The following is a 27,104-nucleotide window of genomic DNA, read 5'->3' as shown; positions in this document are numbered from 1 at the left end:
AATGACCAAGCCCTAACCACTTAACTAAATCACATCCTTAACACTTTCTCAGCCAATGGCTACCCCCCCTGCCCGAAAAAAAAAAAAATCTAAAAAATACTAAAACCAGTTATCCACAACCCTCCCCCCTATTCACAAAAAAGATTACTCTAAATCCATCACCATTCCCTACATCCGAGGCACCTCGGAATTGACTTGACCTCTTATTACAGACCATATAAAAAATTGGCATCCCTTATCTGCTCCACTAAAGGCCAACCAATTCCCCTAGATCTACCTGGTGTATACCAGGTCCCTTGCAGCTGTAAATTGTCCTACTTTGGCTAAACAGACAGGACAGCAAATATCAGAATCTCAGAACACAAGGACTTTATCCGATTTCACCAGTACAGCCACTCTGGGCTTGCAGACCATTCTCTGGATACTCGCCACAGAATAAGGTGGAAGAAAGCCACAGTAATACACCGCAGCAAGTTCAAATATGAAAGACTATTCATGGAATCAGCCTCATCCCTTTGGAACATGCCAAACCTCAACAAATTTTGATGCATGAGAATGCCCCAAATTTGGGAAACATATATCAGAACTTCAGCCCAAAGGCCAAGAACACCTAATATAGCCCGCCAGGGGGCACCATCAGGACTTTAGGAAAACGGTAGCTTCCTCACTTCGTTTCTCATTTGCTGTTATGTAGTATTTGCGTGCACATATCTTTATCTTAAGTTCCCATGAAGATGGCAACGTGACATTGCCGAAATATCGGAAAGTATATATTAAAGTTGATTTAATTTATATTTCTAGTGTATGCTGTCAATTCCTTAAGTATTTAGTTATCATTATTCATTTGATCTTTGTACAGTTTCCAGAGATGACACCTCCAGTTGATCAGCCATTACCCTGTTCGATAATTCCCCTGTATCTGATAGGTTGCTCACCAACTTATATGTCTCAATTGTATCACCTCTCCTTTTTCCTATCTACCTGCTATGCAGACTACATTCGCTCCATCTAACCTCGTACTCAACATTCCAGAGTCCTGAGATCTTAGTCATTCCTCTCTACACTCTTTCCATTGTTTTCTTGTTGCCAATATATGCTGCTAGGAAAGAAATCAACAGATACCACAGTGTGAGGAACAAACAGCCATGGTGCCCACCTTAATTGGATGTAGGAACTCCTTTTGCTGCAATGACTGCAGAAGTCCTACAAAGCATACTTTCGACAAGCATACAATAGCAATTAATGGGAATTTTGGATGATTCTTTCTGTAGGCATGTAATGAGGTATTGGACTGTTGTGCGGTTGATGTCCCTTGACCTCACCTGACACTCCAGTTCATCCCCAGATGTTCGATAGGATTGCAATCAGGGCTGTAGAGGCCAGTCAAGTCTACTGACATTCGTGTCCACAGTTACAGCAGCAGCATTATGACATGGCACATTGTTCTTGCTGAAAGAGACAATAGTCAATTCCGTAGAAACACCACAAAGTAGGAAGCATTGCGTTGTCCAGGATGTTCAGTTACATCTCTGATTTCAATGTTTGTGGTATCACAAACAGAAGTATGAGGCCAAACCGAAAAAATAGACCATAGCATCACACCACCACCTCCGAATTTCATAGGTGGGATTGAGCACTCTGGCGAGAGATGTTCACCAGGCACCTGCAACACCTGTCCATTGCTCAGTAGAGGGTGCAGCATGATTTGTTGCTCTATAACACAGCTTTCAAAGCTTCCACCTCCCACTGGTACATGTACTTTACACCACTGAAGACAACACTGCATGTTGATTCAGATAATGTGGAGCTTGCATATCTGAGTAGACATTTCAGAATCATCTATCTCTACATTTCATGGCATGTAACAACACCCACTAAATATCTAAAATTTGTGATAAATGGCCTCAAAGCTATTATGACTAGTGCTTTCTTCATGTTCTACATGGAGGGGACACAACCTCTTCTGAAATCATGAGTAACATCCAATCTCCTGAAAATTTTCAAAATTGAAAAGTTTGAAGATTGGAAGCACTACAGAGGATCCAAAGTGATATCAGGAATATGTAATCTACATTTCCTTAACTGCTCTGCATGACTAATTAAGGAAATGTAGATTACAAAGTTCGGTAAACAGTAGGAAAAGAGGAGATAGATAGAGACCTTTAAGTTGGTTAAGGGATTTTACCAGATTAATACAAAAGTAATTATAAAAAGAGTGGATGGTAAGGTGGAAAGAACAAGAGACGATCCCTGGAAGTTGTATAAAGTTATGGTGAAGAAGGATGTGAGGAGTAGATTTTTTTATATGGAGACTTATTGGTGAGTGCGAGAGTGCAGGAAGTGTAAATGATTTAAAGGTTCAATATGATAGACATGTTGCTAGTTTGGTTGAGTGGGCCTACCATGATGAGTCTACTGACACTATGGAGGTTATTGAAATAATAATGATATCCAGGCATCCCATCCAAAGATTCACTACAGGAGACCCACATTAGCTATTATTTACAATACTAGTGACATCTCTCTCTCTAAATTAATTCCCTGACAGTATATTCACAGCCACTTCTGGTAGTCCATTCTGCTTATTCACTTTTCCAAGCATCCTTGCTAATCACATTCTTACACAACTTCCAGAAATGAATTCTTCTTTTCATCTCCTTTCTTCATGTATTGAGAAATTTCTTCTTCATCTAATCTATAAAACTGCCTTTATTGAAAGAATAACTTTGTAACTAATGTTTTTAAAGATATCCCTCTTTTCTACCTGTCAACCAAATCTGGTAACCTGTAAACCTTTAGAATGCTTCCTTCAATTTATCCTTATAGAGATAATTTCAGAGACTTTTAACTATCTTAATTACTTACCTCCTCTGGAACCCCACCCCCTACTACTGACATATCTAAAACCTCCAAATCTGTGCATGGTAGTCCAGATATCATATCAAAACCTTATAAAGACAAAAGCTTTATAATAATTCCTTATTCCTACTTGTCAGTGTGTTTTTCAATATCCAAAGGCTCTTTGTGCTATTTTCTTGCTTTTTCAATGCATCATCTAACTTCAACTACAATATCCTTTGCTTCATCAATTGCTTGTAGTATAGACCCATCAATGTAATATGCTATTTTAATCTTTTGCCCAAAGTGCACTGAAAATCTTTTAACCTTAATTTGCCTCTACCAGCCATTATCTTTTTCATATATCAGTCTACATAAATGATTTTGCAGAATCGCTACACCTCCTTTAATTACTTTGTTCTCCCCAGTTTAGTGTCATCAGCAAATAACTTAATATTCCTCTTCAAATCAACTTGATAACATTAGTGTACAAATTAAACATTTGTATACTAATTCTGTGACACACTATGGTTATGGGTTTTATTATCATTATTATTAACACCAGACCACCATGGAGTCAAAAGACTCATCATAGGAGGCAAACATTATTACACACAAGCCCATCAAACCATTCTTTAAACTCATTAATGTATCTGCATTCACCACAATGTCTGCAAGTTGGTTAAGAGATTTTCTTCCCTATTGCCTCTTCTCTATCATATACTGATCTCTGACATCTGTCTATTAGTCACTCTTTTATCTATGTTATTCCCATTTGCTCATATTTATATAATTTCATATGGCATGCATCCTATCAAATGACCTTTGCAAAATACAGCAATATTATGGTGTACCTATTTCCTTTATGTAATTCGAATGTCACTCTATTATAAACAGTGGATAAATTACGAGAGCAAGACTATCCTTCACAAAATCTTGTGGCTTCACAGAAAAGTGCTTTTGAAAGATGACAAAAAAAAAAACATTTTTTGCAATTTCAGTCCTCACATGTTATGTTACTGTTCATCTATTCCTGAATTTTTGCTTGAACCATCACTTTTGAGATTGTGACCAATCTACAATATGCTACTACTTTCCCCTGTTTCTACTCTCTGGTATCCTGCCAGTGCCGAGACCTAAATTAATCAGCCTGGTCTGAATCACTGCCAATTCTCTAGCACTGTTTTTTTTTTTTTTTTTTTTTTTTTTTTTTTAACACATGGGCAAAATACTATCTGATTCCATAGCTCTAAATTCACAACATGATTTTATATATCATAAGTACCTCTGGCTATGTTACTTTGTAAATTCTGAAGAATTTATATTCTCTCAAGATGAAAAGAGCCTGTAAATCTCAAGTGCTAATACTAACATATTAAGAAAAACAGTTTCTAGCTAACTTTTAGGTAAATGAATTAATGTGGTGAGATGTGACTTCACAGTAAAGTGCTTTTCAAAGATGACAGAAAAACAATTTTTATTCAACGCTTGAAAGACAACAGATCATTAAATTAAAGGAGACTGTTTCTGGCAGTAGACATGAAAATCTTTTATTGGCAATAAGTAGTACATTGCAAAAAGAGTTTACTTGTATCTTCCTGTCCTGAATCTATTTCTGGTTCTAAATCCTATCCTAATTTATGCTCATGCATTAATAGACCTACACATTTTACTGTGTAATTATAAAAATTTGATGTAGATTAATAATGCCAGAAAGCCTTACATCAATTTTTTACAGAAGTCAAGCCCTGTAAGGATGTTATAAAAATAACTGTATGTCTATGTATATTTAAAACAGCTTGTTAATGTAAATAATCCCTATGGGAATTGTCTGTACTTACTGCCCTAAAACGAAAAATTCTAGAATGTATTGAACAAAAGGCAATACCTTGCCACCAGAAAACTTTGTATATAAGCTCCTTATAAGGATATGTGAAAGTTGTTTGTGAATGCCACCTGTAAACACTCAAGGTCAGTGTCAGACTGACCGACAAACTTCAGATGCACTTCTGCTGCCCAAAACAAATAGGATTAAAGGAGTGTAGAAGATCAAAGGAAAGGTCAGTGTCAAGGAAAGAACAAGGGATCGCACCAAAATATTCGGGATCCCATGTCTTCGTGCAGGGATCCGAAAGAAGGTGAATAAAAGGCATTGGCCGGAAGATAGAGTATCGGTTATCCATAGGTTGTCATCAGTTACCCGTTAGGTCATCACCGGTACCCCAGGGGTTGTCCGTCAGATGTCGGCCATCGAGGACATGACTTCAGGAGAAGTCATGCCAGTGGTCTGAAAGAAAGATGTCGGGAGCCGATCCGCCAGGCAAAGCAGTTATTTGATGACGAATCTTCACCGGGAGCTCTTGTCCGAGGAGAGAAAATTTTCGAGCAGGAAGAAATTGCTCCGTTAAGTCCAACGTGCATGCAACTACTCCTCGAGCCGGTAATCTTCGCCCGAAGTGCCGCAAGGACAGCATCCCAGAAGCGTCAGTAAATCTATCGCCAGCATAAAAAGGGAGAGAAAAACCTGATACGGGAAAAAAAAATGATCAGGACTCCAATCCGAAGCCAGGAATGAGAATATGCAGTAGGTAGCAGCCCTAAAGTGAGTTTGATTTTTTTTTCTTTCCAATTTTGTGAATTATAGAACTCTAATAGTGGACTGTTACGATTAGGCTGCTGATTTTGAACAGAGTTAATCGTTGGATTTAAATGTTTAATAAGTAATAGAAGATTATGTGTGTAACAATTAGGGAGCAACAATTTGTTAAATAGTGCATTTGCCTAGAGTATTATCTTAGTATCTGAAGGACTGAATTTTTATATGCAAAGATATTCTTATGAGTATAACAGTAAAGAAGTAACTGTTTGTTAATCATACTATTGATAGGATAGTAATTCAATATTGGAGGAGAGTGGTTATTTATGTGACATGATTTTCATGAATTGAAAGGGCATTTTAACATAATTGTTTTATGTAAAGTTAAATTAAGAAATTTTTCTTTAATGGATTAATAGTGTAAATTGTTTTATGGTAAATAAATGTGTTGTTTAAATATTAATAGAGTGTTGCCTGATATTTAATTCTTTGATGCACTGTTTCGAAAAAAATATTAGAGCCTATTAGCGGGAACCCAGGAGAAAGGATAGTAAAGGCTGCAGATATTAATTAATCAGGGATAATTTGAATGTAATGGGAAAACTACTGGATGCACTTACCACTTCATATTATTAGAAAACGGACATCAGTGGCACAGCTTTTCAAATTAATTTTCTGGTGTTCAAAGAATAAGAAGGCAAGTGCAAAAGGCAGTATAGCTTAAAGAGATAAATAGAGATATAAGGAAAATAATAAAGTATAAAATAAAACCAATAGAAAAGAGGAGAATAATAAAGAGATAATAAAAAAGATAGAAATAGTAGAGAAACCCCCCCATTTACATAGATATTTGGAAAACTGAAATCCTACAGAATAGGTTGGTTACGCCTTGTTCCTAGAAGTATCCTATGTCTGTAGAAGCACGTGTTCACGGGACCGGTTTGCCTGTTCTGGGAGATAAAAAAAAAATCCAAATTTCTGGGTGAAAAAAAACCCCCTACCTCCATAGGAGACCAGCTAACTCACCTTTAGTTGAAAGAGGCTAGATAAAGGTTCCTCACATCACTGATGGGAATTGAACTCGGGTCTTTCTGACCAAAGGGCTTTGTCTAGACTGACTGAGCTACAGATTCTTTGGTTCTAAATACCAAAGAATATTAATTGTGAAACAGTCATTTTCAATCTCAAAAATTTGATAAAAATCATTCTGAATTACAATGAAAACTATATTTTGTTTTTATGTTAATGTGGCAAATGAAATAGGGCAACTAAAAAATAATTCCCATATATAAAAAGTGATGTGTGTAAAATGTGATAACCGTGAGTTACCACAATTATCAAAGTTATGTGGATCTAGAGAAGCACGTTTTTTACACTGACAGATTTTGAAAATAAAGACTAGAGAGAATTAACAGCAAAATGAATAAGGTCTAAAGAATTACTTATAATGCTTTAGGATTCAAGCAGGCTAGACCCAGTTTTAGGACTCCCAAGACCCACTTCAACAGAAACCAACTATAATCCATTAATACCAACCACTACTGCTTATATTACATTGAAAAAAGCTCACAGAAATGATATTTGATTATTCTTACTTCCTTTCTTTCATCAACTTCACTAAGACTGTTGGAAACATGTTCATCTGATAGTAATTCTTTTAAGAAAATTTCTACTTTGTGCTGATACTTCCTAAAAATAAAAAAATAAAATAAAAAATAAATACAAGCATATATTTATTTGTAAACTACTTTTAAGATTTCATTTCATCTGCAAAAAATAATATAATTTTATTGCAATGGCATATGCAGAATTTTTCTGAGAAAGAAAGTGAATGGAAATGGGAAGTATTTTACAACTTATTTTACATTAATTTTTTCTACTATTATTATTACATCACACCTCCAAGGAGTCCAAAGACTCATCGAGAGAGGACACCTACTCTACAACTCTTCGTCTCTATCACTCAATTCACCAACGCCAACTACTGCACACCACCACTAGTATTTTCATTGACAATCACAAACATCCATACCCACGGTGGGATTTGAACCCACAACATTTTGGCTGGAGAGTGGATATGCTAACCACAGCCAACCAGGCCGGCTATGCATATTATTCTTAAAAGTAGTATCATCTTACAGTAAAGATTTAACACAAGGTGAAATTTGCCAAAAAACAACAGTCATAAAATAGCATATTAACATAGCATAATGATGCAGAGGAATGCCTTTCTCAAAGAAATGGGGGAGGGGACAATTAAACACTTGGTTACTACCCTGCATGTGCCACTGTTTTAACATTACTAGTGTTCTGATATGTCGCTGTATTCAATATACATTAAAGTTTCAAATACTGTTAATTACAGGATGTATTGAACATCCTGTAATTAATACAATCTTCTGGGATAGCAAATAAAGCAGTACTTGGAAATATCAGGATGGCAAATTAAGAAGAAAAAGAAAAAAAAATTCATGGCAAAACAGTTATCTCTCAATTATCCAACCCTGAAATGGCTAAACCTTCAATTAACCAACCCTGAAATGGCTAAACCTTCAATTAACCAACCCTTGAATGGGTTAGTGTGTCAATGACTTCTAGTGCATCACCAAGAAATTGTCTCTTTTATCCAACCTTCAATTGTCTGATCAGTGAATTGCTTTCATACTGTGGACAGATACAAAGGGTTTCCAAAAAGTAAAGTGACACTTTTTTCCCCCCTCAAGAATGTTTAATAATAGGACATTGACACCAAGAAATAAGTGAACATGTGCTACTTCACCACAAAGTCTCCAAATTTATTGATGCACTTGCCTCAACTATAGATCAGCTTATGAATACTGAAGAAGTCTGCGACCCCACCCAGTAACTAACATTACACTGCCTGATGAAATTCCTCATCCAAAGTGAAATGCCTTCTGGAAAGGTGTTTCTTGAAGGAGCCAAACAAATAGAAGTCTGAAGACATTATGTCTGGGCTGTAGAGGTGGTGGTTAGGGGGGGGGGGATGTGGCAGAGGTTTTCAATTATTACAGTGCAACCACTCACAAGTGGTGTGTACAGTGTGTGAAATAGCATTGTTGTACACCGAAATTACAGTGCCTGTCAGCAGTCCTGATCATTTGCATTGAATGTTGGCTTTCAGTTTGTCCAACATTGCAAAATAAAGCTCCGTTTTGATTGTTCCTTCCATCGGCAAGAAATCCACCTACAGAATGCCTTGGTGATGATCCCTGAACCATGACTTTTCAAATAGTGGGAACAGTTTTGAATTTTTTGCGAGACCATAGATGTTTCCAGGTCATGGAGTCTTATTTGCTCTTCAAGATAAGTGATGAACTCACAGTTTGTCTCTGTGACTAGGCAAACGAGAAAATCCTTGCCTTTGTCACTGTATCACAACAGATCACTTGTGCAATTTCACTTGCTGGTCTTCAAGAATGATGCCCTTGATGCATGAAATTTTGTCTCCTGTCTTACTGATGAAGGCCTGCCCACCCGATGCTGATCTTCAATGTCACCACGGTCCACTTTAAATTCACTGCACCAAAAACACACCTGCTTCTTTGACACCACCTTTTCGCCATACACAGCAAATAGCTCCATCTTGCAACTGAAACTGGCTGTGAGGCGATGGTAGCACCACACTGAAATGGCAGGGTTTTTGAACATTATTAATGGATCCATCTGTCCACCGTGTTTTATCCCATTCCCTTTCATCATTATTAAGGAAAAAAAATGTGTTATCTAACTTTTCGGAAACTCCTCATAATTGAGGGATTACTGTAATTGTAAAAATAAATAACTAATATAAATAATAAATAAATAAATTTCAAATAAATAACTGCTCGATTATTTCTGAAGTCTTATTAATGAAGAAATGATTATTTCTTCATTAATTTTTCTGGAATTTAGCATACACCATGAATACACACCCCTATTTCCAATGTCTTCTCCCCCTCAAATTGGTCAAGTCCCAAATGGATGAGAGACTGCCAAATTGGAACTCTCTAATTTTCTCAGTATTCACATGAATATTTCATGATGGTATGCACCACAGGAAGGTGAGGACCTATAAACAGCCCTAAGTTAAGATCAAAACTAGATAACTGGGATGAGATCAGTTAGCTTATAAGGAATGAAATGAGCTAATAATGGATTTTGTCACAATATTCAATCCATACCTTACCGCTGTACAACCTGTTAGTATGTTGTACAGTGGTAGTAAAGGGTGTCCCAAAATTCACGTAAGATTTAAATTTAGCGCCATTTGTGCGGCAAAGTGTTGCCAACGAGAAAAAAAAGACAGCGCGATAGCTGACAGTTCAGGGTTATTAAAAATGGAGTGCTACAAGAAAGAACAATGCATTTTCATTGTTGAGCAATATTTTAAAAATAATGAAGGTTTGGCAGCTACAGTTCGCAATTTTCGTACAAAATATGGTCGGAAGAGTGATTTAACTTCATCAACTGTGGAAAGATTAATTAAAAAATTCAAGGAAACTGGATCAATTAGTGATCTTATACACTCTGGGCATCCTTCAACAAGTCGTTCAACAGAAAACATCGAAGCAGTTCGTGAGAGTGTTGCTGAGAGTCCAGGAACATCAATTCGGCACCGTGGTCTTGAATTGGGCATTTCGAGAAGCTCTCCACAGCGTATTCTCACAAAAGATTTGCATCTTTATGCTTACAAAGTTCAATTGACTCAAGAACTGAAGCCTACTGACCACACACACACACACCGAAGAGAGTTCGTTGAATGGATTATGGAACAACAACAAGTGGATGCTTATTTTTCGAACAAAATCATCTTCAGCGATGAGGCTCATTTTCATCTTGATGGCTTCGTTAATCGACAAAATTGTCGCATTTGGGGTTCAGAAAATCCACGAGTGATTGTTGAGAAACAAATGCATCCACAACGTGTCACTGTTTGGTGCGGATTTTGGGCTGGAGGCATCATCGGTCTATTCTTCTTCGAAAATGCGGCTGGTAAGGCAATAACAGTTAATGGTGCTCGCTATCGCGACATGATAATCCAGTTTTTTGTGCCTAAATTGCAAGATATGGATGTGGACGACATGTGGTTTCAACAAGACGGTGCCACATGCCATACAGCCCGAGAAACAATTCAATTACTGCATGAGTCATTTCCTGGTCGTGTAATTTCCCGTTTTGGTGATCAGAATTGGCCGCCCAGATCATGTGACTTAACACCATTGGACTTTTTTCTTTGGGGTTTTTTGAAGTCTATGGTTTATGCCAACAAGTCCACGACCACCCACGCCTTGAAGGAGGAAACTGAGCACTGTATCAACGAAATTCAGCCACATTTATGCAAAACGGTCATGGAAAATTTCGACAAAAGAGTGCGTATGTGCCAGCAAAGCCGTGGAGGCCATTTACCCGATATGCTATTCCATGCATAACCCTATACTGTATACTTTATGAATCGATAAGAAATTACAATTTTTAATTAAAAACCTATGTTTTCTATCAAAATTACTTCTTGCGTGAATTTTGGGACACCCTGTACAACTTACCGCTTTTTTTTTCTTCTTAGTTTCAGTTTCTTAATTAGTTAGAATAATAAAATCTTATGTATGGTCCACACTGAATTATGGATGTGAGATGTGGACATATACAATATCCAGAATCAGGAAATTGCAGGTCTTTGAGATGTGGTACTTACTATAGGAGAGAACTGAAGATTTCTTGAAACAAGAAAAAAAAAAAAATAATGAAGAGGTACTGAAGTTAATGGGAACCAAAAGGGCACTCATGGAAGACCTTATAAAGAGAAAATGCAAGATGGCAGGATATACATTAAGAGGATCAGCAAGGAAAAGGTCTCCAGAAGTGCTGGAGGGGAAATTAGAGGGAAGATCTCCTGGTAGACCAAGAACTTCTTGGGTTGATGATGTAAAGAAATGGAAGGGTAACAAAAGCTATTATGAGATCAAAAGAATGTCAGAGAATCGGACACTCTGGTGTGCCATAATTGGTAACATCCAAATTGGAGATGATACTTAAGAACAAGTTTCAGGGTAAAGTTGATTCTTGGGTAGACATTAATTAAAATTATAATAACGGAATTAACTCATGTAAAATATTATTTATTAGTAGAATTTTCACTTGAGTATCACACGCATCTTCAGTACATGCATAAAGATAATTAAACAACAACTGACAATTTCAAAAGGTGCCACCTAAGTAGATAATGTAAGATAACTAAAAAAGGTCAATAAATTTCTTAACTTATTCAAAAAAAAAAAAAAAAAGATAAATAAATAAATAAATAAGTGTGTGTGTGTGTGTGTGAGCGCGTGCGTGTGTGTGAGCGCGTGCGTGTGTGTGTGTGTAATTAAACAAGTTAGGAAAGATTAGCTGATTTATAAAGCTTTCTCACTTCTACGTCTATCTCCCACAAAGGGGATAGACGTAGACCATCGAGAGTGAAGTAAAGTTTCACATGTTTCTTTATAAGGCCGTTCCATGAGAAACTGACTTTTGTGAAGGACTCGTCTTGTTCCAATGAACTCTATGTCTAGTGTTGATGGCATATTCTGCAAGTCCAGACTGTTCAGGTTCAAGGTATTGAATATAAGACTGCTGTTCTTCTAGCCGAATAAAAGCAGATCTTCCTGTTTGTCCAAAATTTGTTATATCAACAAATTGAAGGAACAGAAATGGGCAATCCTATTTCTCCTGCTATTGCCAACTTCTTTATGGAGCACTTCGAACAACATATTTTTGACAACATTTCTCCTAGACTCATTGGTTCAGATATGTAGATGACATTTTTGCTATCTGGAATAGCTCTTCTGATATTCTCTATAAATTAAATGCATTTCATCCCAGTATCTAGTTCACCCTAGAAGAAGAATTAAATAAGCAGTTAGCCTTTTTAGATCTTTTAATTCTTTGCCAACCAGATGGTAACCTACATTTCTCAGTCTATAGGAAGAAGACTCATATAGGCCATTATATCCATGCTGAATCTCATCACTATCCCAGTCACAAAGCAGAAACTATTAAAACACTGGTTCATCAGGCCCACTCCTTTTGTTCTTCAGACGATCTATTACAAAAGGAATTGCAATATATTATTTCCTCCTTTTTATCTAATGGATATAAGAATTTCTTCATCAAAAGAGCTTTGAGTAGTTTTGATATATCTTCCTCTTCAAATACAGAAGAAATAACGTATATTCCTATCCCTTATGTGTAAGACATTAGTGAACATATCAAAAGTTTTAAAACCACTAAATATTTTTGTTGCCTTTCAACCAATCAGAAAAATCTCCACCTTTCTCACTTCTCCAAAGGAGAAGCTTCCACATCTCAGTTATCCAGGTGTCTACCAGATTCCTTGCTCTTGTGGGTTATCTTATTTCGGACAAACAGGAAGATCTGCTTTTATTCGGCTAGAAGAACACAAGTCATATATTCAATACCTTGAACCTGAATAGTCTGGACTTGCAGAACATGCCATCAACACTAGACATAGAGTTCATTGAACAAGACAAAAGTACTTCACAAAAGTCGGTTCCTCATGGAACGGCTTTATAAAGAAACATGTGAAACTTTACTTCACTCTCCTAACTTAAACAGATCCGATGGTCTACGTCTATCCCTTTTGTGGGATATATATATATATATATATATATCTTTTTTTTTTTTTTAAATAAGTTTGGAAATTTATTGACCTTTTTTAGTTATCTTACATTAGCTACTTAGGTGGCACCTTTTGGAATTGTCAGTTGTTTAATTAGCTTTATACATGTACTGAAGATGCCTGTGATACTCAGGTGAAAATTCTACATAAATAATATTTTACGTGAGTTAATTCCGTTATTATAATTTTGATTAATTAACATCATCAACATATCTGTACCAAATCGATGGTTCAGGTGAAAAAACTTCAGGAATATGTTGTTCGAAATGTTCCATAAAATAATTAGTTAAAGTTTGGGAAATGGGAGACTACATAGCTGTTATTTCTATCTGTTTGTAGAATTTGTTCTGGCAGATGAAATACATTCAATTAATGACAAAGTCAAATAATTTTACAATATCAGGAGGAAAGTCATTATGAAGCAATTCAACTGTATCCATCAGAGGGATATTTGTAAAGAGTGAGTCTAAATCAAAACTTACTAGATCTGTGGGATGTAAGGATAATCCTGAAAATATAAGATAATTTCATTATGTAATTTAATTTTATTTTATTTCAAATCACTTAATTTTAAATTTAGGCCTTAATTGTAATCTTATTTATTGTAATCGTCCACTAGGTGGCACATGGTACACGGCTCAGATATGTAAATAGGATTAACATTGTTATATAACTTAAAGATGTCAAGAAATTACATTCTTGGTTTCATCCTTTATCCAAATGTAAGCAAACAAAGACTGCGAATAAAGTATCTTCACAACTGGGCCATATGGGGACTAATGATGTTGGAAGTTCTCCACTTGGTTATACTATAAATTAAAGATGCCAAGACATTATATTTCTGGTTTAATCCTTTATCCAAGTGTAAGCAAACAAAGTTTGCACCTCAAGTAATTTCAGAACTGGACAACTTATGTATAGGAGTTAATGACTTCGCATCACTTGCCTTCATATCCCATAATGCAAAGCACATATCCTTATGGACAAGTATAATGCTATGCATTATGGGAAGGGTCACTACTCAGACCGGTTTCAACCTTTATTCAGGTCTCATCAGTGGTTAAAGGTTAATGTGGAAGTCATATTTCCATATACGAGTAGCCAAAAGGTGTCACAACTTTTTATTAAAATAATCTGGATTAGAGAAAGATGGAAGTTTTTCACTTGGTTATACTATAAATTGAAGATGCAAAGAAATTATATTCTTGGTTCAATCATTTATCCAAGTTGAAGCAAAGTTTGCACCTGAAGTAATTTCTTAACTGAGCAACTTGTATATAGAAACTAAATGCATAATATTATACATGCAAACCTATAATGCATAGCATTATACATGTCCGTAAGAATATCGCTTTGCATTATGGGATACGAAGGCAAGTGATGTGAAGTCATTAGCTTCTATATACAAGTTGTCCAGTCCTGAAATTACCTCAGGTGCAAACTTTGCTTATGCAGCAATCCCTCGATTAATGCGCTCTTTAAAACAGGTGCATCAATCAAAAACACACTAATCGAATATAATAACCTATGGGAAAAAGTATAATTCATTCCTCAGATTTCTTTTTCGACCCTTAATTTTTTTTTATAAAAGAATTAGGGTATATCTCAGGGTCTAGTTAAAGGAAAACCATGAAGCTGAAAGACAATAAAACATATTCAGAATATAAATTTATTATTCTGCTTCTTAACAAAGAATTAAGCTAATAGTTTGGCGGGCATTCCATTTCTTTTTTTCATACAACTGACGGCATGGCCCTATTACCTCTTCTGCAAATTTTACTGGTTCTCTCTCCACTAGGGTGAGTCTCTAAGCATTGCTGCTTAAAAACTTCAACTGTATGAAAACTATTTTCAAATTGTTTCTGTGAAACCGCTTTGGGCTTGTCAGTGATTAAATGTTCTTCATATTCTTTAGGATCTTCCCGCTGTGCATCTAAATTTAGCAGGTTGGAATCACTCAATTTCTCAGAATGAGATTTAATTAACTTAGATTCATTTGAAAAGCCTCTAAAATCATTTGTGCAATGTGGAAGAATGTGCTTCCAAACGGCTCACATATCGCTAGCAGTAATTTCATTCGACTTTGTGACTTTATAACCAGGCTGAGATTTCTCTGATTTGGAAAAGTCTTGGAAGGCATTTACTTCCAAAAAAAGGCCGGTTTCATCGACATTAAATATTTGTTGATCACAATAGTCCCCTTCTTACACAATTTTCTTCAAAATCTCTGGATATCTGCTTATCTGCAATTGCAGCTTCGCCTGTGATTAGAACATTATGTAGACTATTTCTCTTTTTGAAATGCTCAAATCACCCAGCACTAACGTGGAATTCTTCTTCTTTTCCATCATTGATAGCCCTTTCTTTCCAGGTTACAAAGAGACAATGCTTTTGATTTTAATAAGGCCAGTGTTTAGTGGGATCCGTTTTTGGTTACAATCTTCGATCCATGTAAAAAGAAGTCTCTCTAATTCAATCATTATAATACTTCAATTTCAAGTGCATGCATGATGAACTTGAAGCAGCCTTACCTTTCTCTTTGTATTGAGCAGTTGATTCACCCATTTTTGTGTTCTTGTCCTATCTTTGCTCTGGACTCACCTTGTTCATTTTTCTTTATTATTTCAAGTTTTTCTTCCAATCAGATTACTTTTCGAATCATTTTCACACTTCTATTTTTTGCTCACTAATTCTTTTACTCATGATTAAAGGTTAGGAAAATAATTTAAAATAAAAAAGTAAGGAAAAACAATTGCAAGAGATATGATCAGCGAAATGCTATGTAAAGCAGACAACATAAATTTTGGCCGTAGATTTGGAACATAGTGTACATGGAAATAGTGTAGTATGCAATTAAAAAATAACTTTGTAAAATGTTTCAAATCGGTAACTAAATTATTTCATCCTGGTGAGTGATTTTTTAAAATAGTTAGCCATAAAAAATGTATGGATCGAAAATTTTTAATATCTGTAACATTTATTTTTAAGATGCATGTAAGTGCACTAATCAAATTTTAGAGGCCACTAATGGAATTTGAGTATCGAAAAAAATGACGCACTAATCAGGAGCACATTAATCGAGGGATTGCTGTACTTGGATAAAGGATTAAACCAAGAATATAATTTCCTGGCACCTTGAATTTATAGGGGCTAATGACTTCACGTCAATTGGCTTAGTATCCCATACTGTGCATTGTGGGAAGGGGCCCCTACCCAGACCAGTTTCGACCTTTACTGAGGTCTGATCAGTGAGAGCCAAACCCAGAAGAAATACAAGTATTCAAAAGGTGTCACACCTTATTAAAAAAATACTCTGAATTGAGATAGAAGTTGAAAATTTTTTCACTTGGTGATACTATAAATTAAAGATGCCTAGAAATTATATTCTTGGTATACAGCCCAATCATGAAGTCACTTCATGACTGGGCTATTTGTATATAGTGATCACTTAAAAGACAGAGGAAGTTACTACCCTTCTTTGGAAAAATCTGAATACATCACTAGCAAGTTAAGATCAAGAGCCTATTCTTCAGAACATTTATTGGGTTTCTAAAGATATTCTGATTGACAGCTTTAATGCAAACTGAAGAGCATCTAGCTTCACCTTGTGATCATGCTTATGCACTGATGATGATCAGTTTAGTTTCTGGTTGAAATATTTGCAGAAATAAAATTACTATATTCTTGTGAATATGTGTGCATAATAATCAATTAAAGCTGTTGATGATATTAACTGTTCATTGATGTTTGATGTCTGGGCATCACATGTGCTGTATTTATTAAATACAGGTTATAAAATGTATGTCAAAATACTAAAGAACAGAATCAGCCCTAGAAAAAATTATAAATGAATAACAAAATGGCTTTACCAAAGGAAGATCCTGTATGCACTCTCAAAATACTGAGAAAAGAATCTAACTTAAAAATGTATCTATCATTCATAAATTATAAAAAAACTTTTGACAAAATATATAGATATACACTCTGATATTCGAAAAAAAAAAAAAAAAATTTATGTGATTCCCACTCACAAGAGGTTGTAAGCCCATAGTACATTAATACTGTGAGTGGGCTATAGATTTTTTTATTAATTGTTATTTTATTTTTTACATAGTCCAGAAACACTGCTCCATGAACCAAACATGGAACTTCTGAAGCCATTTCAGGCCTCCAAATAAGCAGGCCAGTGGTCTCACATTGAGTGATGAAATTCATCTCCCACCAAAAGACAATCACAAACATCCATTCCGGCAGTGGAATTTGTCCAACCAGGCTGTCACTTATCTATAAACTTATTAAAACCACTCTATAGACTATATGCAAAAACAAGAAACAAGGATGTTTCCCTTCTCCAATATTATTGGGAATATATATGCATGAAATAATCAAAGAATGGAGGATAACAACAGAAATAATCCAAATAGAATATAATTTTTTCTAAGATACGTACTTTTTACAATGACCGAGTGATATTTGGAGTAAATTATACTCTCGTTTAATCCTTTATCCAACTGTAAGCAAAGTTTATGCATCAAGTATATTCACAACTAAGCTACTTCTATATAAGCTGTTGATTTCAGATCATTTACAATGGCATCCCATAAAGTAAAGCATGCTGCCTTTTGGATGAGTATATTGTTATGCATTATGAGAAGGAAATAACTGAGCACAATCTACAAAAGGCTGTATATAAACTGAATTTAATAATAAAACAATACGTGTTAAATCTCTCAAGAAAATAACTAAAATTATCCTATTATTCAAAGGGGGAAAAATGCCCATCTGAACTAAAACAGTTATATACAATAAAATAATAAAATCAATAATTTTAGTTATTTGGGCTATAAATTAAGTTACAATGAAGATTTAGAAAATTAACAAATTCTCCCAAGTAAATGGAATAATCAACAAAACATTAAGACTAGCAACAGTCACCACAAAGCAGACTAAGAACATATAATATTTTATCAAAACCAACATATGGAACATAAACAATAAAAGGAGATGAGGTAAGAATCACTACAACCGGAATGAAATATATGAGAAGCACAGCATGTTACATAAGATCAGATATATAAAAAGAGCAAAATTGAGACACACTAAAAGAACTAAACCAAACACCAATAAAATGAAAACAATAGAAAATACAGAACTAAATGGAAAAAACATTGAGAATGAATGAATGACATATGAAAGAATACCCAAGAAGACAATGATGAATTACAAACTTTAGGGCCAAAGAAACAGAGGAAGACAATGAAATGCTGGTGTAAGACCCAAACAGGCCACCTAGCCTAGATCCATGAAAGGAAGAAAACAAAGTACACATACTAAACTTTTCAAAACAGAAAATTGGAAATGTGGATCGTTTTAGTTTCATTGAAAAGCACCTAAAATGAATGAATAGATTCAAGTGACTTGAATGAAACACTAGACCAACTGGTAAATAGCAATAATACATTCTTTGCAATCTTGATAGAAGACTTCAATGGTAAAGTATGTGTAAGAGATGCACATCTAGCAGCAACTGGAAAATATGGATGAGAATAGAGGGATGAAAACAGAGAAAGACTGATAGAATCTGCTGAATGTAAGTCCTTAAATAATGAATACTTTCTTCAAAAAAAAAAATCAGAAATCGACATGGCAAAGTCCAAATGGAGAGGTGTTTAATGAAATAGATTATAATTTAACCAACAGAAAATATACTGTCCATGATACAGATGTAATGAATAGTTTCAATACAGGTGTGACCACAGATTAGTGAGATCAAAAATTGTCATCATCAACAAAAGGTGGAAAAGACAGAAACTAATCAAAAGTAAAAGACCTTCCATTAGTTTACCAAATCTGAAAGAGCTCTTCCAGAAAGAGATACAAGAAGAATTTTATAATATAAGAGTAGTGTGATATGAATGAAGACCTGCATAAAAACTATCAAATAATAACTGAGACCCTACTAAATAATGCCAAAGAGATTCGTGGAATTAACCAAAAGAAGGATGAAAGAAAATTGATGAAATCATAAACCTTTTGAGAAAGAGAAGAGAATAGAATTCTAGCAGCTATGTAAAACAATAAGAAAAATGATTTATTATTATTATGATGATGATGATGATCATGGGAGGTCCATTCTAGAAAACACAAAGTCTATCATACCACTACTCGAGCTCACTAACCATTGGTGCTCTCAGGCAATGCATTCCATGGTTCAACCACCCTTCATGCAAACAAAAAAAAACTCCTCATCCTCTTGCTCACAACTTCCTTTTATAACTTCCAGGGATAGCCCCCTGTCCTCACTTTTTTCAGCTGTTACCCCAAATGAAAGAATTCCCCAGTGTCAATCCTGTAACTACATCTCAACAGTTTAAAAGTTTCAATCATATCACCTCTCCTTCTTCTATCTACCAAACTCTGAAGTCCACATTCTCTCAGCCTATCTTCACAACTAACATTGTACAATCCTGATACCATCTTTGTCACCCACCTCTGCACTCTTTCCATGGTTAATTTATCCCCTTTAAATCCTGGGGACCAAATTTGAGAACAATAGTCCAAGTGTAGTCTGATCAGGGCTTTATACAATGGAATGACAACTCTTATCTCTGCAGGTCAGAGTCCTTCTCAATATTGCAGCAATCTTCTGGATTACCTTCAATATCTTTGCAATATGTTCCCGAATTTCAAGTTTCTATCAATCACCACCCCAAGATCCCTTGCCTCCCACACTTCCTCCAACAGAATATACAGCCTCTCATCAATGTATCCCAAACTTTAAGACTTTACATTTAGCTGCATTAAACTGATCCCCCATTCATTTGCCCATATGCTCTTGCACAACTACCACATCTGCACTATTACTAATAACCCTTCCCAGCTTCACATCATCTGCAAACAACTGAATATTCCCCTGTAATCCATTGACAATGTTACTGAAATAAAGATTAAACAATACAGGTCTCAGTACTGAGTCCTATAGGATTCCACTTGTAACCCTCTTCCTACTTGATACTGCTCCCCCCATACACAACTCTCTGATACCTATCAGATAGCCAATCCCAAATCCAGTTCACTAACCTGACATCTAAACCCACGTGCTGTAACTTAGATATCATCTTATCATGTGGTACAAAGGCAGACTATGCCTTTCCCTCATTAACCACTCTTGTCACTTTATTATAAAAGGCAATCGTATTACTAAAATAAGAGTGCCCCTTAACAAATCCAGGTTGACTTTCACAGATAACATTACCCTCATCTGCCCAATGCTGTAAATGATCCCTCACTAATTTCTCCAAGATCTTAAAACTACTGATGAAATACAAACTGGTCTATAGTTTGACACTTCCAGTCTGCTACCACCCTTATGCAATGGAACTATCTTACTCTCCTTCCACTGCTTGGGGACCTTTCCCATGGCCAGACTTTCATTGAAAAGCCAGGTCAAGGGAGCTGTCAGTTCTTTAGCGCATTCTCTCAAAACCCAAGGTGAAATTCCATCCAGTCCCACTACTTTATTGACATCCAGAGTGCTCAGTATTTGAAACACACTCTCCTCTTGCACTTCTAAACTTAGAACCTACCCCATCCCTCTAATATTAAAACTTACTTCTCCAGGATGAAATACTCAATTCTTTATTGTACAATTCCACTATGTCTTTTGCATCACTCAATCTAATTTTGAGCCAACAATGTCATTCTTCCATAATCAATTCTCCTCCTACTGACCACACAGTTGAAAAATTCCTTAGGATATTCTTTGGATCTCAGGGCCAACCTCTTCTCATATTCCAGTTTTGCCTTCCTCACCATACTAGTCAGTCTCCTGGCCTGAGTTTTATATTCTTCATACATCTGCTCTCCATTCCTCTCCTTATATCTCTTCCACAATTTCTTTTTTGCCTGCAGTTCCTGTTTGATATTGTTTGTCATCCACTTTAAGTCAAATCCTTTACACCAATTGTGTTCACTCCTTCACTTGCAGTATACAGCTTGCTGTTAATAAACATTCCTTCATAAGTTCCCAAGCACTAAAGATATCTCACCCTTCCAATTCCTCCCTCCATGGAACTGTCCCAAGTTGATATCTAAGACTATTATAATAATTATCACCTGCCTTATAATTCCACATACATTCCTTTCTCTTTGATACTCCTGTATGTCTAATAATCTTCCAAGTCACATGGTCTCTTCCAAAACCACATTATCTCTTTCTCTCTCCAACTGGAGGCAGAGATGCCATCTCAGTTTTAATCAGCTCTTCTGATGTTATGACCAAATCTAAAACTCTTGAACTTTCTACTACTCTTGATGTTCCTTCTACTACATGTTGCCTAAGACATTTGTCGCCGAAAAATTTGGAAAATTCCATTCCCTTATTACTATATGCAGTTTCCTCTTCCCAATTTATAATGCAGTACTTAAAATCATTCTTCTTGCACTTGCCAAAATCAACTGCCTAAACATCTCCTGCCCCTCACCCTCTATGCTCCTTTGCTTGTAGCAACACCCAAATAAATATCTTATCCTGCCTACCTCTACCTCACACCATATACTTTCAAAATCATTTGTGTCATTGCTCTCCAAATCCTCCACTCCGAGAGGACATCACTTATTATAAGCAGTACTCCACCGCATTTTCTCTTCCTATCCTGTCAAAAAATGCTGTACGCTACTATTTTCTGCTTCTAAAAGGAGTGAGAAGAGTTATCTATAGGACAAAATATATTAATAACCCTTAAAGATGAAAATGGAGTACTAATTAAAGACAAAGAACAGATCATAAGAAGAATAGAATCCTTTTATGTCAAACTGTATGATGATTCCCAAAGTCTTTGTCTTGTTATTGCTGACCTTCATACAATTTCTATTACAGCAGTTATTCAATTTAGTCAGGGAATCTTGCAGATTGTAGTGGATTTATTTAGAAGTATAATATCATCCGTAAAGCAAAGAGCTGAAATTAACACCTCCAATTTTGATATCATAATGTGATCCATATAGATAATGAATAACAAAGGGGATTATGTACATCCTTGTTTGACACCAGATTTTACATCAAACCATCTTCCTGTATTTCCTTCAATTCTAACTGCTGATTTACAATTCAAATAAAGACTAAGTGTTGCTTGATATAATGCCATATTGACACCATATAACTGTAGTATTCCGAATAGCTTCTCTCTTGGCACCTTGTCATATGCCTTTTCCAGATCTACAAAACTTAAATACAGATCTTTGTTATATTACTATGATTTCTCAACTGCTTGTCATAAAGTGAAAATCTGATCCTGACAGCCTCTATTTGGCCTGAATCCACCTTGTCCTTCACCAAGCTTCTCTTCCACAATCATTCTTAACTGTTTCTCAAGTACACTTGCATAAATCTGACCAGGAACACTCAGTAGAGAAATACCTCTGTAATTCTCATATTCAGTTTTATTTCCCATTTTATATATGGGTACTATGAGAGCTCTATTCCAATCATCTGAAATTTGTCCCTCTGTCCAGGACTTCTGAACTAAGCAGTGCAGCCACTGTAGGACTTTTGTACCTATATACTTGAGCATTTCTGGTCAAATATCATTTACTCCAGCTGCCTTTCCACACTTCAGACTTTTGATTGCTTTTTCTACTTCAAGTATGGATATGTATTCCTGATTGTATGCGTGGTCAGTGTTTTTTTACCACTGTGCTGTCACTGATTGTTTCATTTAGCAATTTTTTGAAGTAATTACTCCAAATTTCAAGGATATCTTTTTCTCCAGTTTTCATGTCACCTTTATCATCTCTAATTCCTTTTACAGCACTCTTTCCTCTATTTCTGAGCTTGCTTCTTCAACAACCTCCAGAATATCTTCACACTGTCTTGATATTTATTTTCTATGTTCTTACCAAAGTCTTCCCATTACTTTTGTTTAGCTAGTTTTACACAGTGTTTGCTTTCTTACATTTGTCTCTGCATTCTCTAAGAGCACAAGCTGGCTTATTTGCCAGTAACTTTTGATATGCTTTCTTCTTTTCCTTCACTGCCTCTTTAACTTCCAGTGTCCACCATGGAGTTCTGATTTTTCTATCCTTGCAGACAACCTCACCATATGCCACTCTGGATGAATCAATGTTTTCTTCAGGGCTTGCTGCTAAATCTGCAAGGTTTGGTTACTGTTCTCAAACTCTTTCATTTCTTCTTGAATAATGTTTGTGTATTTTAGTCTACAGTTCACATCTGAGAGCTGCTCAACTTTTATTGCTTTAAAACTTTCTTACATGTTCTTCTTTTCAATATGAAATTCCATTTTATTGGATTGGTGATCACTTCCAATTTCAAATTCTCTACACACACTCTAGTGTCCTGCACCAGGGAGAAAACATAACTATCAACAATAACATAATTAATGAGACTTTTCTTATGCCTTGCCTCTTTTCTCCATGTGAATTTGTGCACATTTTTATGCTGGAACTTTGTGTTAGTAATAACCAGTCCATGTTCTGAACAGAAATCCAACAGGTATTTGCCAAAAAGGACCAACTTTTCCTTTTTCATTGTGTCAGTTGCTTTCTCTAAAGCCTCAAAAAATTCCTCCACTTCTACCTTAGTAGAACCTTCTGTGGGACCATAGGCACAAATAAGTCTCATTGTCCAGTTCCCCATTCTGATATTTGCCCACATCACTCTACTTGAGACTGCCTGCAATTCAAAAAGATTAGCCTATTTGGTGTATTTAGTGTTGAATAATATGGCTACTCCTTCTTTTCCTTGATTGTCATTGCGTGAATATAACATTTTGTATTTATTGCTCAGAAATATCTCACCAGTTTTTGTCTTTTTTGTTTCAGTCATTATGTCGATATGATACTTATCCAATTCCTCAGCTACCTCCATTTCTTTGCCATTTAGCCTTCTTATGTTCATAATAATGTTGACTTGAGATGTGTTTAGGATTTGTTCCAATAACTGACTTTGCACTGTTCACCCTGGTGAAAACAATGGAGGTCCTGTTTAACCGGGCAATGACCTAGCTGGCATGAAATTCTGTTATGTTGTACCATCATTTTATATTGTGGTTTAAGCCAATAAGAATACAATTTGGTCAGCTAAATCCCACATTGCCAGCTCATCTTCATTCCTGATTATCCAGGAAGATACCTAACAGGGTGCATCACGAGAAGGTGAGGATTGAACATTAGGTTAGAAGCCCTGGTCGGTTCTCTGCATTCCTTTAAAGGCTATGTGGAGGTCTACTCTCAGTTATACAGCTTTGCCCCTTAAGCACCCCAGTTAAAAGAGATTCTGCATTCCTTTGAAGGCTATATGGAGGTCTACTCTCAGTTATACAGCTTTGACCCTTAAGCACCCCAGTTAAAAGAGATTAAAACTTAAAACACTTAAAAGATATTAAAAACCTAACAAAGAAACATGAAATAAACAAAGTGATGGGTGACTTCAATGTGAAAGTGGGCAGAGAGGGTGATGGAGAAATTGTTGGAGAACATGGCTTAGGGACCAGAAATGAACGAGGAGATTACCTTGTCCAGTTCTGTTAACAAGGCGATTACCTTGTCAGTTTGCTAACAATAGCAAACACCTGATGTTTGCTATTGTTAAAAGGGTGGAAGTTTAAACCACTGGGTGGTTTAAACTTCCACCCAGAAGACTGTACACTTGGAAATTGCCTCAAGATAACCGACATCAGAAATCAAATCGACTACGTACCGATAAATAAAAGATTCCAGAATAGTATAAACAGTACAAAGACTTATCCTGGAGCAGACATCTCATCAGACCACAATCCCACAGTTGCAGAAATATGTCTTAGATTAAAATCAGCGAAAAAATCACAAAAAGAAGAAAAAAGAAAATTGATGTAGAAAAACTGAAAGACCTGAAGATAAATAAAAGAGCCAAGACATAGCTTAACCTGTGACAGAAGAAAATGAAAAAGTGGAATCTCTTTGGAAGAGCTTAAAGAATGCCATCGTAACAAGTATTGAAGAAGTAGGTTATGTGAATAATGCAAAACAACAGGAATGGATGACAAATAAGATTCTTTTTCTTATTGATACACAAAGAATGTACAATAACAAAGACCAAGCCAAATATACGGACACACATATCATCAACAAGAAAAAAAATAAAAGAAGCAAAGGAAAACAGGATGAAAAATTTCTGTACAGATTGAACTGATTCAGAAGAAATACGACCATTTCAATCTGTATAAGAAAATCAATGAAATTTCTGGAAAACTCAGAAAAAAAGCAAACAGGGTCTTTAAGAGATGAAAGTGGAAAAATAGTTCTAAAAGAAGAGAATAGGGCACAGATTTGGATAAAATATGTAACATCATGAGAAACGGCAAATACCAACTTCTAAGAACTATTTTGGTAGGAAGAATTTATGGTAAAGGAGCTAGAGGAAGAAAAAGAATATCTTCGTTTGACAACATCAAGATGTGAACAGGAAAGAGCAGCGTACAACTGCTCAGATTAACACAAGAATGCAGTTTGTCTGCTAAGATGGCCACTGAGCTTCAATAGAAGATGGCACCATAAGAAGAACAACTCTCTTCTTCTTTCTTGCACCTCCAGTCAAAATTCCAAGGTAAAATAGCATCATTTGCTACTGTCAGATCAATTAAGCTGCTTCCTCTAATATTTGCAAACAATGGGATGTTACTGTAGTCGTTTAGTATGTATAGGGAATTTGATGCTAAAACCTCTTCCGGATTTACACCTCTATTGTTTGTGCTATAGTTAAACGATAAAACAGAATGAGCATTGCTTCCATTCCCAGAATTAGGGCATGATTGATGGTAAAATCCACGATGTTATCCACTTTTTCTAAGTCGTATTTTATGCAACTATTACAGTCTTGATCAGTGGTCGCCAAAGTGGTCAATATCGACCCCCAGGGGTCGATATAGCATTGTTAGGGGTCGATTCGGGCTCAGGGGTTGATTGAAAAATATAAAACATCACTGTACGGGTAATATTTAATTCAGTTAACTTGGATTACCTCCATCCTGAATGACAACGCAATTAAGAGTGAATCGTGGGAACAGTGACATGAATAAGACCTGTAAGACAGAGTGAGGTCATTAAAATAGTTACGGAGGCCAATCAAGTAGGCCAAAATGATGTATTTACCAATAAACGGATGTCGGTGGTTCCCGCCCGGCCGGCGCAAGATGGAAACACGTGCATGGTTGCTTATTTACTTATACTTACACATATTCGATCCCAGTCTCATTTTTGCACATCGACATACAGGTGAGCGTTAATGTTCTAAAATTCATCAACATACATATTATAATTCAATCGTTATTCATTCACGAACTAAACTTGTCTATGTTGAAGAGTTGAGCAGGCCTGGTAGTAATACCAGTGATATTAATACCAGTAGTTTATTAATATTAATATCACTAGTAATACCAGTGATATTACTAGTGATAGTAATAGTAGTATAGTAATATAATAATATATACTATATTATACATACAATAAACACTGTAACTATAAAATAAACAATCTAAAAACTCACATAAGCGTCTTTTTCGCTTGTCCCATTATAATTACGTAATAGTAAAATAGAGGGGGGTCGATAAAACGTCAAGAAACTCTTGAAGGGGTCGACGGTCAAAGAAGTTTGGCGACCCTTGGTCTAGATAGATACTCACAGCACAGTAAAAGTGTCTTTTATTATTATTATTAAGAGAGACCTCCAGGGAGTCAAAGACTCATCGAGGGAGGCCACCACGAGCTATCATACTTATTCTTGAATTCATTCACACTGCTTGCACTCACAACACCCAATGGCAATCCATTCCAATCACGTACCACCTTCTGAGAGAAAAATCCAGCCCACTCACCCTTCTTAGCAGCCTTCATTCTCAGCTTCCAAGGATACCCGCTTGTCCTTTCCCCACCCTCCATAAATTAAAAAATTCCATTAATTGAAATCCTGTATGACCGTTTCAGAAGTTTGTAAATCTC

The 27,104-nt window shown here is 35.8% G+C and overlaps 1 protein-coding gene across 2 annotated transcripts in view; it reads right to left on the bottom strand.

Moving 5' to 3' along the window:
* LOC150104483 (zinc finger CCHC domain-containing protein 8 homolog) overlaps positions 1–27,104 on the bottom strand; it is a 341,337-nt gene that overhangs the window by 275,081 nt on the left and 39,152 nt on the right. For both annotated transcript variants that reach the window (XM_090395663.1, XM_090395664.1), the window contains exon 3: positions 7,030–7,123. In XM_090395663.1, coding sequence (XP_090251789.1) covers positions 7,030–7,123 — 94 coding nt within the window. The remainder of the gene's footprint in view (positions 1–7,029; positions 7,124–27,104) is intronic.

The sequence above is a fragment of the Typopeltis vanoorti genome, chromosome 7, assembly GCF_054136105.1.
Source record: "Typopeltis vanoorti isolate ZY-2024b chromosome 7, IOZ_Tvanoo_1.0, whole genome shotgun sequence".
In the NCBI taxonomy this organism is placed as follows: domain Eukaryota; kingdom Metazoa; phylum Arthropoda; class Arachnida; order Uropygi; family Thelyphonidae; genus Typopeltis; species Typopeltis vanoorti.
This window is presented reverse-complemented; position numbering and strand designations above follow the sequence as displayed.